This window comes from Taudactylus pleione, unplaced genomic scaffold (assembly GCF_031769625.1).
Source record: "Taudactylus pleione unplaced genomic scaffold, aTauple2 ptg000554l, whole genome shotgun sequence".
Lineage (NCBI taxonomy): Eukaryota > Metazoa > Chordata > Amphibia > Anura > Myobatrachidae > Taudactylus > Taudactylus pleione.
In genome coordinates this window covers 798,315-812,082 of record NW_028284956.1, presented here as the reverse complement: position 1 = coordinate 812,082, position 13,768 = coordinate 798,315, and the positions used below count along the sequence as shown (strand labels likewise).

Here is a 13,768-nt window from a genome sequence, read left to right as displayed (position 1 = left end):
TAATAACTTTAGAGATGCAGAGGTGGATTAAAGCTGGGTACCCTCTTTGAAAGCTATATCTGCAGATGATGGTTGTTCATACACCCTGAATAACCATTATCTGCGGTCTCGCTGGCCGAGGGTCGCGTTGCGCCCACCTCCCTGGCGACCTGTGCAGCAAGATATTTCTGCCATCGGCTGTGCTGTGCAGAGGACGTGGTGTGTATGTGAACTAAGTAATTCATAGACATATCGTCTGTATACACCGGCCGAGACACACATGACATATCGGCTGTTCAATTGAATGACCGATATGTCTGCCAGTGTGTACCCAGCATAAGGACCACATGGGCCTGGGGCTGAAAATGTTCAAGGGCTAATTATGAGAAGGGGTGGAGGTGTGGCCAGTGCTGTGTGGGTGTGGCCAGTGCTGTGTGGGCCTGTACACCCACTGCACAGTCTCCCTAAATATGTAAAAGAATAAAGATTGCATCATTTTGTGAGGAAAATAGAAATACAATTCTAATACTTGTGATTTATGGTCACCATCATGCTGTCATGATGAGGTCTGGAGCTGTTGCACCCTCTGCCCCATTGTTAATCAGTGGGCCTAAAGAGAGATATCTTAAGGTGAAGTTGGGTCAAGCTCCAATTACTGCCGTTATCTTTTCTCTACTGCAGTTTTGCTATCTGTTAATAATTATGCAGTACATTAACACTTCAGACTACATGATGTACTGTACTTTCACTTTGTGTCCTCTCCCTCCATGCAGTTGTTCAGTACTGTACCTTCTGTACTGTTTCCACTCCATAGGCCAAGAAAAAGTATTTTATTTAATTCTAGGTTAGATCTATTTTCTTTAGGGCAAAACATTAAATATTGCTACGTACATATTAAATTAGACGCAAAAAGCCGCTTTCCGCGGAAAAGTATTGCATATGACGTCATTTCACCAGGTGAAAACTTATCTCCGTATTCAATTCCAAAGACTTTTCGCGTACGCATAAAGTAAATGCAATGGAATAGGCGAAAAAGATTCGCCTAGGAAAGCGGGCGAAAAAAAGTGCGGGGTTGCAAAGGTTGAAAAACCACTCTGCGCCCTTGGGACAGCCCCCCAATGGTTAACTGCGTCACAAAATACTTTAAGAAAAAAAGAAAAGAAAAACACCCCAAAAAATGACTTTGAAAAAGGGGGTGAAAAAGTACAAAGTCGGGTTACAAACTTAAAAAGTAGCAAAAGAGACTTTTGGGGTGAGTCTGCAAGTATGGGGAAGGTGTTTTTTTTTTTTATTGCAGGTGTTTGCTGAAGGTACGTTTTTATTTTTTTTTAACGTTTTTTAAAACTTTACTTTTGCTATTCTTCACCACTTGTGCAAATACTCAAATTAGCAGCTAATTAGAGCATTTAAGGACCCCAAATAGCTTCATTAGGGCTATTGGGGCATCTACAATGATCCCCAATGTTAGTGCTTTTGGGGGTGTCAGACTGATTTCCCCAAATCTGACAGCACTTTTCGCCTGTTTGAGTTTTGGTGGGTTCCGTTTTCGCGTCCTTTGGAATTGAATAGGGAGAATAGCGGGGCCGCGCACAAAGTTTTCACGTCCAAAACATGCGAAGTCGGCGAACAGTATGGCCTGCGAAACCTTTACAACTTTTCGTGTCTAATTGAATATGCCTCATAGCTGGAATCGGTATGTTATAACGCCGGACCTAAGCCCGGCATGAAATACTGAAGCCGGAAGGAAGGCAGATTGAGATCCCGACAGGTTAAGTATTAACCCTATCCCTACCCCTCTCACTTCTTAACCCTAACCCTCCCTTAGTGGTGCCTAACCTCCCCCCAGGGGTGCCTAAACCTAATGCCCCCCCTTCCCACTCCCTAAACTTAACCCTCCTGGGGGGGGGGATGGGTGCGTAACGCTAACCCACCCTTCCCCCTAGCCCAGTGGTTCTCAAACTCAGTCCTCAGGACCCCACACAGGTCATGTTTTCCAGGTCACCCTGTAGGTGGACAGGTTTATACATTACTCATTGACACATTTGAAAAGATCCGTATGTGGTTATAATTATTTCACTTTTGATTCTGTGAGGAGACCTGGAAAACATGCACTGTGTGGGGTCCCGAGGACTGAGTTTGAGAACCCGTGCCCTAGCCTAACCCTCCCTAGCCTAACCACAAGTCCCCCCGGGAGTCCCTAAACCTAACGTTCTTTCCCCGCGGCTAACCTCTCAGAACGCCCGGCTTACCTACGTTCGGTAGGCCAGGCATCGGGATTTCAGCGTGGGGCTAATGATAAACGCCTCTCATTAGTCCCATGCCGGGATATCGCTGTCGGGAAGCCGGCGGTTGGCATTTCGAATGTCTGCTTCCTGAATACATCCCGCTTAGTTCAAACTATATTCAAATAATTTATACTGTACCTCCCAACATTGGAGTTAGGTTGTTTCTTTTTTTTTTAGGGGGAGGCAAGTGAGTAGGCAATTGTTAGCGCGCATCGCTGGTCGTTTCCGACATAATAGTGCCCGATTTGTGTACGATTACTGAGCGATTGCACGATTACGCTGTGTGAATTATTAAACTAAGTGATAACACAGCAAGGTAATTCCATCATGTCGGCATATAAAGCCTTTCATAGCCATTCCCTGTTGTTAAATATATAAATACTTTATAATATTTTCATTGTCTCTGAGGTGATATTAGGCAGCACATACTAGAGACTGTCAGCAGGAAGCAACATTGTTGCAATCTACCATTAACAGCTATCTTTAGACTGTTACACTTTAGAGACATCTTTTAATTAATACCCCTTCTCCACCTAAATTCCGGGTCTGACCCGGAGTTGGAACAAAGTTCCTTTCCGGATCAGACCCGGAATTTTGCTGGCGCTGACTCGGGATATTCCCGAGTCAGCGCCGCTCACACCGCAGTCGGGTCTGCATAGACCCGGCTATTGCGGAGTGAAAGTGGACGCTTGGAGATGACGTCATCTCCAAGCGCCACTGAAGCCGGACCAATCGGCCGGCTAGCAGCGCACTCCAGGTCTTCGTGACCCGGAGTGCGCTGTTCCCATAGCAGGGTTTCACGGGCTACGCCCGTGTTAAACCCTGCTAGTTACCTGGGTTGGATTGCCATGTCACTCGACCCGGCGATCCAACCCTCTGCCCTTTTACACCAGGGAGCTGCCCGGGTTAACCCTTCAAAAACCCGGGTTTTAGCTCCGGTGTAAAAGGGGTATTAGTGGCTTAAGCTGTGACTTCTATAGAACAGTGAATAAGATGAACATTATATAGCACAGCTAGTTATGAGCAAGTTCCTATTATATGGTGTGAAGTGAGAGCATTATAATATGGCAATTTCATCATAGTGTTAAATACATTTAAAACAACACTATAATTTATTATTTTGGTGTTATTACATAGATTACTATACACTGCTTTTGAAGCTAACTCTAATAAATGAACATTACCACTATGAATTATATATTAACGATCCTTTTTGATAATATCACGTCAGTAACATCCATCAATTTAATATAAGTATTTTATGGATTAATGTATAATTAAAGGATGTTGACTAATTTAACAAGTTTTCCTGTAGATACAGACAGGAATTATAAGCCAATACTAGGCAAACTATATCAATTATTCCAGGTGACCATCATCCTATTTATTTACATGCACCCTCATTTGTGATTTATTGTATTACAGAGTAGTACCCAATATTAATCAATACTAACCAGTGGACTTTGCTTTTTAATACTTACACAACTTCTATCTTTTTGCACATATTTTGTGTGTATGTCCAGCTTTTTAACCTCTCTATTTCATTGTATCTTCCCAGAGATTGGGACTATTTAAATTTAAATTAATTAAAAGTTAAATTTTAGAATATTTTTTATATTCTCTCTGTACGCCCCATACAACCCCTTGCTCTCTTTTCTCTTTATGGTATAATCTAATTTGGTTGATTTAGGGCTGCACCCCCACTTGTTGAAATATTATACAAATTGAATTTATATGGGGTCTAATACATGACCATATTATATTAATCAGTACAGTGTGCAGACACTTCCTTTTTCTTTTTTACATTGTTGTAACCTAGATGAGCCAGGGTAATTGGGTTTAGAACTCGCATGGAGTTCTACCTACAGTAATTACCGAAGGAATTCATCATTCCTCCTCTCCATAAGTGTCTATTCCGATGAGCTGTCATTTTTGCGATAACAGCTTTTCGGGAAATAGATACTTTCCCCTGTCTGCTCTACCTTACCGCAGCTGTAATCAGTGCTGTGCATGCGCCGTTCCGTTCACAAAATCTGTGCATGTGGAGCACTGATTACAGTTGCGGTAATTGAATATAAAAAAATCTTATGTCCCCGCATTCCCCCACCTACCTGGCCGACTGTCAAGGGCTGCAATCACTAACCACAACCTCCCAAGGCTGCATTGGCTTCAAGGGGACAATACGGCCAGGCAGAGGGGTTGTAGACTTTTTTTTTTTAAAAATTACGATGTTCTCCCCGCCACAATGCTGCTGCCAGACATCGTCTCCCCTCTGTTCCCCGGTGGCACTTGTAAGTGCTTACTTCAATCAACAGAGGGGAGACACTACCCGGCAGCGTTGCGGCAGGGAGAGCACACAGCCAGAGCCTGAGAAGGGATCAGGGAGTGACGGAGGGAGCCGGCGGAGGACCTGCCCAGCTGAAAGCAGGTAAGTATAACCCGCTGTATGCCCCCTGAGAGTAGCATACAGTAACACCATCAAATTCTGAAAATAAATAATTTTCGGATTTCTACATCCCCATACTAATGTATAGGGAGTGCGGAAATTAATGCAGATGGACTTAACCAGGAGATATCAGTGACAGCTCCTGTGTTAAGTGTGTTAATGAATACTAAAAAATGGTATTTAAGGAAGAATTTCCTTTAAAACCATTATTTTAGTCTTGATGAATAGACCCTTCCAGTGTTTTATGCCATAGTTTCATAGACTGGTTGGAATCTGAAGCAGCCTTCGCACAACACACCTCAGTGTCTAGGATATACTGGGTTGCTGTTGCAATTACAGTTCTCTTTTTATTGTGAACAACACCCTGTCCCTTTTGAGAATTGGACCTTGTATCCTTTCTTCTCCAATACACTGATGGCAATAAGATTTGGTTCCAAGATCTGGTCGAAATAGTACATCTTTAATGTCTGTGACAGCTCTTTCATCCTTAATACTCAATGCACATCAATTTGTATAGGCTTTCCTGGCATTTAGGACTTTGGCCCTCATTCAGAGCCGTACGCTCTGAGCAGAGCGCACGCTCTGAATGAGGGCCGGGCTCCATTTTCATGGAGCGTCCTCCTGGACGCTCGTATAGCTGTGGGTCACCACCCACAGGCTATACGAGCGTGCTTTGTGATGGCCGCGATGGTCGAGACCATCGCAACCATCGAAATTGCGAGCCGGAGCCTGCGGTTGAGGTTTTCAACCGCAAGCTCCGGAGTGATTTTGGCTCTATTAGAGCCAAAATCACTCCCACTGACATCACTAGTGATGTCAGTGGGCCGGCTTCTGACGGGAGGCGTTCCCGTGGGAACGCCCCCGTCAGGGAGGCACGCCCACCAAAGGGGGCGTGCTGTCAATCAACATTGACAGCACGCCCCCTTTGATCGGACACAACGAGCGAAGGACTTTCCTTCGCTCGTCGCGTCTGGCGCATGCGCACGACGGAGCTCCCTCCGTCGTGCGCATGCTCAGTGCATAACATCGACCCACTTGCGAGCGGACAGCCGCTCGCGAGTGGGTCTGAATCAGGCCCTTTATCTCCTATTCCCCTGACCTTTACAGGGCCAGATGACTTTACAGGTAAAGTGTCTTGTGGCTCCTGAGTCCATGTACCAGCAATATTTGCGGTGACTGTCTGCTACATTTAATGCCGACTCACTGTTTCTGTCATGCTTGCATGATGAAGTACCACTTCATTTGCTCTACATTCTGAGGCCTTATGTTCCACCTTGTGACACTTAAAGCACTTGTACTTGTGCCTTTTGGGTTTTGTGCCTTTTGATCGTAGAATATAATTCTCAGCATTGGTCTCAAAAGAAATACACTCTAGAAACTGCAGTAGCTGGGCCTGTACAATCTCCGTTGTTAGCTTGGCAGCGCATGGCTCTAAAGCTACTACTAGCAAATCATACTCCAGTGTAAAGGTTTTACAGCATTGCCATAGCAGCCTCCTCCTCATCTAGTTGGATGCCTACTGATGATAACTGCTGAGACATAGTCAGCATTCTGTCTATATATTAATTCATATTCTTGACACACCTAATTTAGTGCTGTACAGAATGTGCCTCAAGTTGATACGGCTCGTTAAGCCTTTGGGCGGAATTCAATTGTTTTCGCGGCCCGCATCTCCCGTCTAAAGTGACAGGAGATCGCGGGCCACTATTCAATTGTGCCAGCTTTTCACGCTGATCGCACCCAAAGTGGTCGGGTTTAGCCTCGTAAATCGGCTAACCCCGACCGAAGTGCTGGGCGCGATCACGAAAAGTGCTGTTTGGGCGCCCAAACAGGACACTTTTCGCCGATTTCAGCCCGCATCCCTCTGGGGCTGCGAGCTGAAATTGAGCGCTAGCAGCTGATCGCACCCGACAGGAGCAACAATAGAATAGCTCCGTCGGCGAGAAGGGGGGAAGAATCAATTGAATTCCACCCTTTGTCTTCATAATATATATATAATACTACCCACATTTTGTGTGCTTTGTGTTGTCACCTTTCTGTGAATAATGGAATACACATGTTGCATCATCTGGGTTGGGGTGCTCCCTGGGATTACTGGTGACTTTCCATAACTTTTCCCGCTATAACGGCGTATTTCCATGTGACATAGTTTTCTGAGCCTTTTAACTTAGCGAAGCCCATACTAGCCCCTGCACTGTACATTTCACCCTAATAAAGGACAGCTTTCAGTTAAACAGATACTTCTATTCTGTGTTGCTGCAGCTGTTTCTCCTGGTGTCCGTATTCTTCACATGTTGATTCCTGGGCCCATATACCACCGGCAGAACCTAGAGTGTTGATACAGTAGTTGTGAAAGGTGTGATGGAAGTTAGTCCAAATGACAGATAACTTAACATAGCCAGAGATTCAGGGGTTATGGATGGCATCAAAGGGTACTCTGTACCTGCAGCCTATGGAGACAAGGGTTTCCCCATCTTTTAGGTTACAAATTGAAATGCAAGAGGACTCTCTGGTGCTGGAAGGGTACAAACATAAAACATGTGTGACACAGAGCTGTAACTAGGCATTCCCTTACTCATAGATCTAGGGAGTGCACATATGCCTGTATCTGGAAGGAGCCACAAGGATGTTCTAGATTAATAACGTAGAACTAGTAGCGTTCATTCTAGCACCCTGCACCTGTCACAACCGGAGCAGTTCTTTTTCCTGCCTGGGGTGTCTCTTTGTGCTCTGGTGCTTCTAGCCACACTCTGGTCTGTATCTCAGCAGTTTATAGCATCAGCTGAGTGTGCTAGAAGCACCAGAGCAGAGCGCAACACTCCAGGCAGGGAGGAACTGCACAGCTTGCCGGGTGCTAGAATGAACACTAAATTAGTTGCCTCAGAATTAATAACCAGATGTTTATAACATAGGAAGAACCGGGTTATTCCTATAACCCCAAAAAAAAAAATCATTTATTTACAAATAGCATTTTTATAATACGTTACTGCTCTGTCCTGGACAAACGCATTAATATAATTTAAAAAAAAAAGTTTTCGCTATTACAGTCCATACGCAGCAGAAGTATAACATTCATAAATTTAAAAAAAATCACATAGTAGAAAAAAAATAACACATGGGTATAAAATCCTATAGACTAAAATAAAAATAAAGCATAATGAGAGAAAATATTTCTCACTGGTAAAACTGGCTGCTTCCTCAAGTAGAAAACGAGTGAATGAGGGTAGTGAGAAGGGACCTGACTTATAAGGGCTAGGACTTAATTGGAAAAATAAGTCTGAAGTAAAAGATGATAGAATTTGTTAAATGGAAACTTAACCAGACCTGTTGGTTTATAACCGGCAAAAAAACAGAATGCCGGGTAACAGTCTTCGGTATGTGGCACAGACACTTAAGGGCATGTCCTTTCACCATGGTGGACAGAATAAGTAGCGCACTAGGGGTCAGAGGTCGCAGCAGTGATGCAACTCTGGCAGTGACCGGAATGTAATGAAGGGAGACTGCGCGGAATACTCCCCTAATAATTAATCCCAGGAGAGGAAAAGTCAAATGTATCCCCCTAGTCCAAATATTTCTCATTGCCCCTTCACAGCTTTCTCACTGCCGCCTCCACTTCACAGCTTTCTCACTGCCGCCTCCACTTCACAGCTTTCTCACTGCCGCCTCCACTTCACAGCTTTCTCACTGCCGCCTCCACTTCACAGCTTTCTCACTGCCGGCTCCACTTCACAGCTTTCTCACTGCCGCCTCCACTTCACAGCTTTCTCACTGCCGCCTCCACTTCACAGCTTTCTCACTGCCGCCTCCACTCCATAGAGCTTTCACTTTATATTAAAGATGTTTTATTGTGTTTTTGTTCTAAATCGTCGTCCTTTTTTGTTAAAACCAACCTCAGGTGTTTTGGTTCAGTTTTGGATTTCTTTAAAAATTTATAAAAACTAAAATCATGTAGCTTGGACCTGCTTTTGTTCATGTAGTATTATTAACATCAATTAGATCTGAGTTCCGCTATTTGTGAGAAGGCCAGAGTCAGAACTCATTTTTACTCGGAACCCCACAGTGATCTGTTTTGGGACACTGGGCCTGATTCAGACCCGCTCGCGAGCGCTGAGCGCTCGCAAGCGGGTCGATGATGCTCATGCGCGAGACCTGAATAACGACGGCCAAGCCGTCGTTATGGGTCTCTCACCAAAGGGGGCGTGCTGTCGATGGTGAGTGACAGCACGCCCTTTGGTGGGCGTGGCTGCCCAGACGGAGGCGTTCCCATGGGAACGCCTACCGTCTGGGTCCGGCCCCACTGACATCACTAGTGATGTCAGTGGGAGTGTTTTTGGCTCTGATAGAGCCAAAAGCACTCCAGGGCTTGCGGCAGACAAGACCCTACCGCAAGGGTCTCGTCGCAAGCCCGATGGTCTTGACCATGGCGACCATCTTTTTGGCCGCTCGCATAAGCTGGGGGTGGTCACCCACAGCTATGCGAGCGGCCAGGAGGCCGCTCCAATATTAGGTAGGCCGGCCCTGATTCAGAGCGAGCGCTCTTGTCAGAGAGTCCGGCTCTGAATCAGGCCCACTGTTCGACTCAGAAACCCAAAGTTTGGGTGTGTTTGACTTTCACCAAAACCAAACCGCTCATCTCTATTTTATATGCCCCCAGGCCCCATAAAAGCTTTACTTTTAGTTGTCAGGATTCTATGCTGTTACCGCCCTGTGTTCCTCCTATGCTGCACTGATGGGGAGTGAACACAAAACAAGCACCAGCTCAGCGGTGACATCATCGACCCAGCAATAGTGTTGGGGCAGCCAGTCTGAACGAGGTCGCACCCGGGATCGATGCGTGCACAAATCCTGGGTGCGAACAGCCATTGGCGATGTGAAAGGGGTATAAATTTTAACTTTAGTAGTAATAATGTGTACAGGAGTCTGAAATACTTGGGCTATACCTATACTAAGGGTGAGATGTACTAAGCCTTGGAGAGAGATAAAGTACCAACCAATCAGCTCCTAACTGCCAGGTTATAGGCTGGGTTTGAAAAATTACAGAAGCTGGTTGGTAGGTACCAGTGCTGTAGCTAATTACGGCCCTGGTAGGTGCTTTATCTTACTCTCTCACTTTGTCATGATGATATAGTAAAAAAATGTGTATAAAAATATATACTTAGGAGGTCGTATAAGTGAATATAAAATGTAATTTAATGATCTAATATATACAATGCATACACAAGAAAATATCCATCTAAAATACAACCGGTTGTATCTTAATATATCTAACCCAAATACATGAGTGTATCATAAAATACTTAGTACCTTGACTGCATAAAAATGAACAACTTTTTTTATACACCTTTTTTTTTATTCTTTTTTGATTAGTGCAAATTGATTTAATACATTTTTTTTTTCTTTAGGGTCACACCATATATATTGGTGGTGGATGTGCGTCCTCGCAAACACACGTCTTTTTCCTGATGACTATTGAATAATTCATTCTGAGTCTCGTAGTATTTAACATCTTATTGGTAATATTTAGTGCCTGTACCCTGTTGTTGTATTTAGGATGATATAGCAGCTGTTGGTATCATTGTCTATAGAGAAAATTTTGTTTCATATGATGGCAAAAAGTCTGTTTTATTTTTTATTAATTTTTTTACATGGAGATTCTTAGCCTATGGGAGGATTGTGGACATTTTTGTAACCATATGTACAAAGCATGGTCTAGTATGTTTATAAATGAATTCTAAATATTTTTTTCATTTTGTAGGAGCAGCCTTAGCAATGTCTCACCACCGGTATTCAGATCCTTCGGTGGGGGAAAAGTCTTACCTAGTGTACGAGAAGAAGAAATATCCAGAGCTTAAGGTCAACCCAATGTCAAACTCTTCGCTACAGAGGAAAACTTTGGAACCTGCGGATAATGCTGCTTACACTCCAGATAAAACCCCTTCCCCAGTGGAAGCACACCGAATTATACTGAGCACGGAGAGCCAGGCTGCACGAAAGCTGGGAACCCAGCAGATGATTCCAAAAGGCTTGGCCATCGCCACAAAGACCAAGGTCCCTAGACACCACAGCTTTGCGGCAACCACCTTCAGCAAAGAGCTTTCCCGCAATGAGCCGAAACGCGTATCTGCTCCTGAAATAGCCATAGACTCTCCAGAGGATGAGCTGGACAGTAATGGGTTGAAAAGAAATTTAAGGAGTCAGTCTTATAGGGCAGCTATGAAAGGTTTTAAGGATGAGGAGCCTGAACCCTATAGGCCTATGTCAACTTTAAAGACTGTTTCAGAAGATCCAAATGCACCTCCACCAAGGAGTCCTGGAAGATCTAAGGTGTGTTGAAGATAATTAAACAATTTCCAAAAATCTGTATTGTACAAACAGGTGGTGGGTCGTCTTTTTATTTAATTTTCTTTTTCCCGCGGGATGACCCAAGTGCATTTATTTGCTGTGTCTCCCAATACTTCATGTTCAGTGCTAATAAGCTTTGCAAGTTTGCTTCCATTCTTGTAACAAGTACCCCATATCAGCTATAGGCATTGTCTGCACTTATAAGGCAAGTCTCACAAATATCACATACAGAATATGAGGGGACCCCTCCCCTGGTCCCTCTGGCTGAGTGCTGTGTGCCCTGCCTTACCTTTTCCAGATGGTGCCATCTTTTCAAAATATCACATGCACAAGAGATAGAACAGGCTCTTCACTTTAATATCACCGGCAGTACCACGGTCTTTCCGATTATATCACATGAAAGATGGATCATTGGCAAAAGCTGGGTGAGGGTTATGTGCTGCAGGAGTGCCCCTCTGTTGTGCAGGCTCCTGAGTTAAGGGTGGCTCACACACACTGCACCCCGAATTTAGATATGCAAGATGATCGTTTGGTGCTGAATAAAGTGTTTTGACCACAAAGTTTCACCTGTGCGATGGGAACATTTAGTTGGTTGTGCCCAGGACTGTAGACAGGCGGGGCCGGGTAATGGGCTAATGTAAGGATATGTGGCCATGCCCTCTACAAAAAACACTGTTATCTGCAATGTGATCACTTTTACCCCTCCAATCAGGTGCAGGCAGAGAAGACTGCTGCCGCGCTCCCACTGACGGGAGGGGGGAGCGGCGAACACCTCTAGCAAGCCTGGGTAATCTGTACCCTTTTTCCCCCTCCCTCACGGTGCCCCGGGCTAAGCCAACATTGATAAGAAATGGGCCTTGTGAGAATTAGCCATGATGTGTGTCAATGGTGACACTGGCTCCTGTTAAATGAACATATTGCTTACACATGAGCGTTGGTTCTGCGCACAAAATGGCTGTGGCATCTGTTTTCACAGGTGATAATAGCTTTTATTTCTTATTTTAATTAAATCTGTGCTGCAGCGGGGAGCTGAGTTGGGTTCATACCTTTATGACAGCGCAATGCGGCATGTGTTTTAACGATACATTGCGCGCGGCATACACACTGCATGATCCGGAATACGACGGTGTGATGTGTCATTACATGCTGCTTATAACTACACTATGTTATTCGTTGCATCGTCCTGTCTGATGTGCAGTACAGCCGATGGGGACTATTCAGTGAACGACGGGGCGTACACTATACTGTATCGTTCCGATCCGCGTCAGTATAATATATCGTATGGTGTGAACCCAGCTTTAGATTAAGACTGAAAATGATGATAGTTTTTCAGTGTTCTCATAATTGAAGGGTTATTAGTGGTCCCCCGGTGTCGCAGCTCCTCGTAGCGCTGAGCCAGTTACACATATTTAGCATGTGAAATGTATTTACATTTGGAAGCACAAGCTTGTAACTTGCGGATCAAGGGGGAAATTTATCAAACTTTCTATAGAGGTCAAGCAGAGAGCTATTGCCCATACTAGCCAATCGGATTCTAGCTATAATTTCATAAAATGTACTAGAATCTAGCTAAATAATAGTTGCGATCTGATTGGTTGCTATAGGCAACACCTCCATTAATCAAACCACCTATAGAGGACAAATCTCCCCCAAGAGGGAACACTAGTGATTAATCCCCACAATGATGAAGTCTGTGTAGTAACTGTTATATTGTAGATTTCGGGTGTGGTATGACTGGTCAACATTCAGAAGGTCCAAATTTAGAATGTCGACAGGTTATGACTGCCAACAGTCAAAATGTTGACACGGACGTGCACTATGTGTACACTAGTAGCTTACGGTGAATCCGTACTGCTTGGCCGATGCACTATATGAGCTAAACCATTGACTGTTTGTTTTATTTTACAGAAGACATTTGGGAGGAAGAAAATGCAGAGACACGCAGGTTCCTTTAAGGACGGTAAGAACGCAATTAACTATTTATTGCAATTAAGTGAAAATCTAATAAATCTAGCAAATTAAATCTTAAATACCGTGCTCGCATGATGGATGGCGCCTGTTAAACCTGGAGTAGATCTGGGGAAACACAATTAAATTATACGGGAGTCTGTATAAATAATGCAGTGTGTAATTAACACTCCTGAATTTTTTAGTAACCGCTACTAAAATCTATGATGATTTTTATAGATGATTACAGAGATTTGTGTTAATGTCAGTGATGCCTCAGATCAGCCTGTAAAGAGAATAGGTTCCTGTGTCTGGGAACTCGCAGGACCTGGCCATAAGGCGCCCGTTCTCGGGGTACCAGGTTTATGGGAAGAATCTCGGTAGCACTCGGCTGAATCGCTTATTTTATTACATGTTGTTTTTATTGACTTTCATCTGTTTGTGTCATTTTTTTTCATGTTGGACAATTACTGACTTCTATTAGATATTCCCTGTCTGTGGTATCTGGAAACCGAAAAAAACAATTCCTGTTGAATGAATGTGACTTTTTTGTTGTATGCTAAATTAAGGTATTGTGACCGTCTGCGTCCTGGCGACATCCCCTACAGCCCAGATTTGTGCCATGCATTACCAAACGTTCCCAGCTACATCCATTAGGCATTTATTGTTCTCTAAAACATCCCTGGTGCTTTAGTATTTCTGGCCCCCATTACCTACACGCATCCTAGTGCCACCGATTTGTAAACCTAGGTGCTGACCTCTTATTGGG

The 13,768-nt window shown here is 44.2% G+C and overlaps 1 protein-coding gene across 1 annotated transcript in view; it reads left to right on the top strand.

Moving 5' to 3' along the window:
* ARHGEF16 (Rho guanine nucleotide exchange factor 16) overlaps window positions 1-13,768 on the top strand; it is a 72,991-nt gene that overhangs the window by 16,356 nt on the left and 42,867 nt on the right. Inside the window, exons 2-3 of the mRNA XM_088452602.1 lie at window positions 10,466-11,034; window positions 12,961-13,012. Of these exons, the coding sequence (XP_088308728.1) occupies window positions 10,480-11,034; window positions 12,961-13,012 (607 nt within the window). The 5' untranslated portion in view covers window positions 10,466-10,479. The remainder of the gene's footprint in view (window positions 1-10,465; window positions 11,035-12,960; window positions 13,013-13,768) is intronic.